This window comes from Mastomys coucha, unplaced genomic scaffold, assembly GCF_008632895.1.
Source record: "Mastomys coucha isolate ucsf_1 unplaced genomic scaffold, UCSF_Mcou_1 pScaffold6, whole genome shotgun sequence".
Taxonomy (NCBI): Eukaryota; Metazoa; Chordata; class Mammalia; order Rodentia; family Muridae; genus Mastomys; species Mastomys coucha.
The window spans coordinates 80,169,294-80,175,129 of record NW_022196912.1 but is presented as its reverse complement, the minus strand read 5'-3'; the positions used below and the strand labels follow the sequence as shown (position 1 = coordinate 80,175,129).

The 5,836-nt window shown below is 46.5% G+C and overlaps 1 protein-coding gene across 4 annotated transcripts; it reads right to left on the bottom strand.

The window, feature by feature from the left end:
* Positions 1–3,032: 3,032 nt before the first annotated feature.
* On the bottom strand, positions 3,033–5,787 carry LOC116080562 (WD repeat-containing protein 20). 4 transcript variants are annotated; one of them, XM_031356946.1, is made up of 3 exons: positions 4,653–5,787; positions 3,995–4,562; positions 3,033–3,274 (listed from the first exon to the last, which is right to left on the bottom strand). In XM_031356946.1, exons 1-2 carry the CDS (start codon positions 5,730–5,732, stop codon positions 4,029–4,031), a joined length of 1,614 nt encoding a protein of 537 aa, XP_031212806.1. In that variant the 5' UTR covers positions 5,733–5,787; the 3' UTR covers positions 3,033–3,274; positions 3,995–4,028. The 4 variants fall into 4 exon arrangements, with proteins under 4 accessions (XP_031212806.1, XP_031212805.1, XP_031212804.1 ...); XM_031356945.1 differs by having other exon boundaries at positions 4,055–4,562; XM_031356944.1 differs by having other exon boundaries at positions 3,995–5,787.
* Positions 5,788–5,836: the final 49 nt, after the last annotated feature.

Below are 5,836 nucleotides of genomic sequence, written 5' to 3'. Positions count from 1 at the left end.
GAGCCGAGCCGAGCTGCTGTCTCGAGAGTTCATTGAGACCCCTCAATGGAGTCAGCAGGAACGGTACAATAAATGACAAGATAAAATTCCTTATTTTGCTAAATGCTATGAGTGCACCATTGGACGGGTGCATTGGACCAGGGACCAGCAGGGAAGGCATCTTCCACTGGCTCAGTGAGACAGACAATCGTAGGTGCAAAACAGCCTTCTCCCAGCAACAGCCACAGCTGTTCCAGGTTTTCTTTTTAAGCTTGTTTACTCTAGGAGCAAAGGTGCTAGCAGTTTAGCATTACTACCAGGCTTCAATAGAATTTGGATTATTTTTCTACTTACTATTTCCAAGGCAAACTAACTCTTTATCTGTCTCCAGACTGCTCATCATTTGTCTCTACTTTACTAGACTCTACACCTTTTGTAATTCTTGTAATGTTAAGGTATAACCATAATTTAAACAAAACCCAGTTTTAAACATTCCATTTTCTTTAAAATCAATATCAAAGCATTACTATCACATTACAAAGCTTAGCTGCCAATTCTTACATATGAATGCATGACAGTGCAATTTTGAATACATCAAAAAGACATCGTTTTAAATCTTATCTCTGGTCCAAGCCTCACCTTTGGCCTTACTAAAATTATAAGGGGTAAGAGTTACATAAAATATCAGGAAGACCTGTTTTCTTGGGTCGGCTCATGCCACGTGTTGTGGCTTAACATGACTCCAACCCTGAGTTACCAATTTTAAGCTAATTTTCTGTTGCCAATATTACATGCAAAAAGCTGTTGTCCCCTTTAAGAGTGGCTCATGCAGACACTCAGTCAGCCTCTATCAGCTCTTTTTCAACTGCTAACTCCTGGCAGCAGCACAACGGCTAATCACAGTCTCTGCTGCACAAATTAAGACTGTCTTTTACCAACTAAATCAAAGTTTTAACCAATTTTTTTCTTCTTTAATATGAAACAGAACAACAATAATTTATCTAAGCAGTGCCCACCACATGGTAAGCAAAGCATAACTCTCAAGGTAGTAATATTCAATCACCACAGTTTACAATGTACCAATTCAATAATTTTTAACCCAGATGATAAAGACAATATTTTAACCCAATTAATCTATTTTGTAAAAACCTACTTGGTGGTTCAGGGGTCCCTGACTGCTGTGCCCTGCTCTCTGGCCATGCCTGACCTTGGCACCTGGGGAGCCCCTGTCCTTGGGCTTCAAAGCAGCAGCTGCCCTCCCGCAGACGTGCCTCCTCCAGGGCCCTGTCCTTGTATAGTGCTGTGGACTTCACCCAGTCCCCACTGCTGTAGACCCAGTTAGCCAGGCATATCTCTAGGTAGACCACCATTTAATCTTGCACTTGTCCCACCGATGGCTCTATTGCAATGTTAGCACATAAGACAGTCCCAAAGACAAAGAATGCCACCCGACTGCCCCAGTTGGGGCCCCCTTGGAAAAGTTTGTGGGATACTTGGGTGAAGCATTGCTGGGCTGAGCCTGAGGTCACGTAGCTGAGCAGCAGGTCAGAGATGGTATGGCAGAAGCAGGTCTCAAATTCGTCTCCAGCAGCCCGCATGGCTTGGTGCAGTGGGTCGGCTGCTGGGCCTCCCCCAGAGCCAGCTCCACAGACATATAACCTTTCTGCCTCAGCTTATGTCTGGGGTTGAGGCTGGGGTCGCCATCCAGGTGGCCAGCCTGGATAGGGAAAAGGCCAGGGATCTGGATCTGGCCCGGAAAGAACTGGAACTGCAGCACCTGGGTCCAGGCCCCTGCCTCTAATGCTTTGGCAACTATGGGGCTGATTCCATGTTTCTGACTGCCCTCTTGGGAAAGCCGAGACCACAGGATTCCTGCTGACACCATTTTTTATTCCCGGTTCCCCCAGGAGCAGCCCAAAGACCCAGAGGCAGCGGCTCCAGCTCCAACACTGTCCCATCAGTCAAGGGGGGGTGGGTTGTAAGTCGTCAGTCCAAGGTCCAAACACACACACACAAAATCAGTCACCACATAGACATCCACCTTTTCAGGTCCATGACACCGAGAAAGACAACTGGGCCCAGTAACAAACATCAGGTACACAGGTAATCAAAGCCAAATCACAGAGTCGCTCTCCCCGTGCCTGCCACGGCTGCTGAGATGGACTGGTCACAAAATACACAGAAAAAGACTCATCTCAATCGCGAGTGCCAACCTTACTTCAGAAAAACAGACAGCCGAAAATTTACCGAGGTCCTTATTTCACCTGAACTGACATGTCCCTAACCTCCATCCAGTGAGCCAACATCAAAGTTACTGTCCGTCCCATTGCAGTCACAAGGGCGACAAAAATCCCAAATACAGCACAAAAAAAATCAGACAAAGAGTAACACACCAAAAGCGGAGCCAATTGAACAGGTTAAATGGCTGGGAGAACAGACCCACGCTCCTCTAGAGCAGGGTTAATGTTTCTCCCCTGGCCTCCGGTGGGGTTCCTCCAGGGCGTCCCTGAGGATCGCCAATTTCCACTGGGACGTCTCCCAGGGTACTAGTCAGTGGTCCTGACATATCTGTGGACCAGCACCCTTTCCCCCTCACGGAGGGCAGGGAGTTGCTGACTGAAAATAAACTCTCTGGGGACTCGAACCCCAAGAAAACTCTGCCATCTATAAATCCTGCCATCTCTGGAAGAAGCTAACTACAAATCCACAGGTTGTAAAACAAGCAAGCAGTTCCTAGACAAATGGAAAACACACAGACAGACAGACGGATCACATGTAGGAACTCACCTCCAAAGGGGCCTTCAGAGGGTCAAGGGTGGTTGTAAATCCCGCAAACGAGCCCGCAAATGAAGGACCCTCAGAACTGGGGAGATCCTTACTCGAGTCTCGGGATGAAGCATCACCCAATGACTCACGAGAAACCAAACTTGCTGCAATCACATGAGGTTTATTGGGGATACCAGTACTGAGGTCCATCTCGTGACCTTGCTGGCCAGAGTTCGACCATGTCTTCTCTTTTTAAATGAGTATCAGAAGCAGAGAAGTAATCAATGAGATGGACAAAAAACTCCTTTATTCTACAGTTGGCTGAGCAGGAAGGCACCAAGCATGGAAGGATCCATTTGTACATGCAAGGGGGATGCTTGGGCTCCAAGAACAGCATGCTGTAGCTGAGTTATTATCAAAGGATGTCAAGAACCAGAAAGCCTTGAGAAGAGAAACCAGTGCTCCTAGAAGCACTTCTGTGGAGAGAAAAGTCCTTCTGTTGTGACAGTCATCCTGGTTCCCAATAGATCTGTGGAAAACAACGAGTATGCATGAATGGAAAAGTCTGGTGGCTTAATGGACAAAACCTGGAGTCCTTTCTAGTGTCTTTGGTTTGTTTGTTTGTTTGTTTGTTTGTTTGTTTTGAAAAAAGATGTTTATTAAACAATTTTAATTGTCATAAAATGACTGAGTTTTAAAAATTTAGGCTCTTCTCTTTCTGTGGCTTGCCAGACAATGTAAAAATAATATCAATCAACCCTGATGAACGCTTTATTCCTAAGTTAAATTTCATCAATTCCTAAGTATTTTATAATTTAAGACAAAAAGTTGAACTATAAATGATAATTACTACCCATCTGTACTGACATACACTGACCAGGTATACAGCAATCTAGTTGAATGCTTACATACACACACACAAAAATCCCAGTTAAAGTATATATTTTGACTTTAGCATTTTAATGTCATTATTTCTCCACACTGTCATGATTTCCCTAAAACTGAACTAGCCTGATAGAGGAATGCTAGCTTTGGAACTCTATAGACTCAGAGGGATGACTGGCTTGGCTGGCAATTAGTCTGATTATATATATATATATATGCTCTAAGGTAAATTATCAAATGATTCCGAATGACATGGCATGTAGTATCCAAAATTATGGCTCTGATGCATTTAGATTTAGATTAATAAGTGTCATTCACATTCCTTGTACATCCCACCCCTCCCACAAGAAATAAAAATCACTACCTAGTCAAGTTCTAGAACTGGTGCAGGTGCAGCACTAAGGATTAAAACTCAGCACTTTACCAGGCCTTGCCCATGTGCGAATAAATCCTGTCTGACAAGCAGTGAGTATGCAGTCTTCAAGAAAAAGCAATACAGTCAGCCTCTCATGAGCTATCTTTTTACAGACCAGTGGCTCTAACAAGGGAACGTCTTCCATCCGAGGACACAGGGATGTCCCCAGAGTTTTAGCTGGGTCCGTTTTGACTTTAGTAACTAGGTTCAGTTTATCACTGCTCTTGCAGGAAACGTGTCCCATACTATGATTTCGTTTATGGTCTTTCTCATGGTGTCTCTCCTTCCGGTCACGTAATGAAAGAGTTGCAAACTTGCTGACCCCAGAGGCAATGGCACGGTCCATGACGCTGCTTTTGCTACCGCAATTGGAGACCGCTGAGTGTGGAAGGCTAATGGACCGTGGCAATGGAGGGGGCACAGAGTTCCCAGGCGTAGTGACACTGTTCCCATTACTTCTTGCAGGTGGACTTGTGGTATTCATAACGTTTGTATGTGTCCTTGCTCTGGAGAAGGGCTGGTGAGGGAAAAGGATGTCTTCCGTGAGGTCCCATAAACATAGCTGTGTATCCTGGCCCACTGAACCAAACCGATACGTAACACTTACAGGGCGTCTGTCTGTAGAGTTGTGTTTGGCTAGCCTAGGCTGTGTACTGTTCGCTCGATCTCTGCCAAAATGAAGAAGGTCCTGGAAGTCCTCGTCACTGCCACTAAACTCCATAGGGTCACTTTCTTCTACACTAGTAGTATAGGGATCAAATGCTACGACATTGACCCAGGATTTGTGCCCACGGCCTCTAGCTATTACTCGGCGGTCTAGAAAGGACCAAACTGTCACCAAGTCGTCCTCTCCACCTGTCACAATGTACTTGCCATCCGGGCTCCAGCACACACAACGCAAGCCCCCAAAGTAGCTTTTCATTGTCCCGTACAGCTCCACTGAGTCAAAGTTGAACACACGCAGAAACCCGTCCTGGCTCACACAAGCTAAGAACTTGCCATCTGGGGAGAAAGCAAACTCGTTGAGGGCCCCCTCGCCCACCGTCCACTTAAGGTTCTTCGGAGATTTGCTCTTGCAAGTGTGAACGGCAAAGCTCTCTCCCTGCTTCAGGAGCTGGTAGTGGGGGGCTGTGGTGCCACAAGTGTGCTCCACATTATATAAGTACATGTTCCCACTTGAATGGGCTACTAGGAAAAGGCTTTCCGAACCAGGAACCCATTTGACACAGGTTACGCGTGACTTGTCTATTTGTCTCTCCTCGTTAAATAGCTTGCTGGTTTCTTTCTTGATTGGGTCTATAAGCTGGACTTGGCCGGCAGAAAAGCCCACTAGGAGAGAGATGCTCTCTGCTGTGGCTGTTAGGTGGTTGAAGTCATGACAAGTGGGCTGCGTTCCTTTGTATATCCTTTTATCCACTAGTTTACTCAAGTCAGCAGCCTTGCGGACCCCCTTGTAGATACAGATGTAGAACTCCTGGCCCACGTTGAAGCAGAGGCGGTTGCCATTGCCAGACTGGCCGGTGAGGTTTACGAAGGAGATGCGGACAGGGCTGGATCCTTGCCAGCTGAAGGGCACCCGGCTGGGCCGGCTGTAAACCGAGTGCGGCAGTAGCTTGTACAGACCTTCCCGGGTGGTAAATTGGGTCTTAATCTCGTTCATCTCCTTCCCTACTCCCTCCATCGCCATCTTGGAAAGCAGCGGCCATCCTGCCCTAAGTGCCCGGATAGCGCCCACAGCGTGGGCTGTGTCTACGTTTTTAAGCACACTAACCTCACTTGGTATTATTAGTT

Excerpts from the sequence above, each read along its gene's own strand:
- LOC116080562 (XM_031356943.1), bottom strand. The coding sequence starts at position 5,732 with ATGGCGATGGAGGGAGTAGGGAAGGAGATGAACGAGATTAAGACCCAA. Across the intron at positions 3,275-4,054 it reads TCGCACATGGGCAAGGCCTG|ATCTATTGGGAACCAGGATG; the intron begins GTAAAGTGCTGA and ends TGTTTTCCACAG.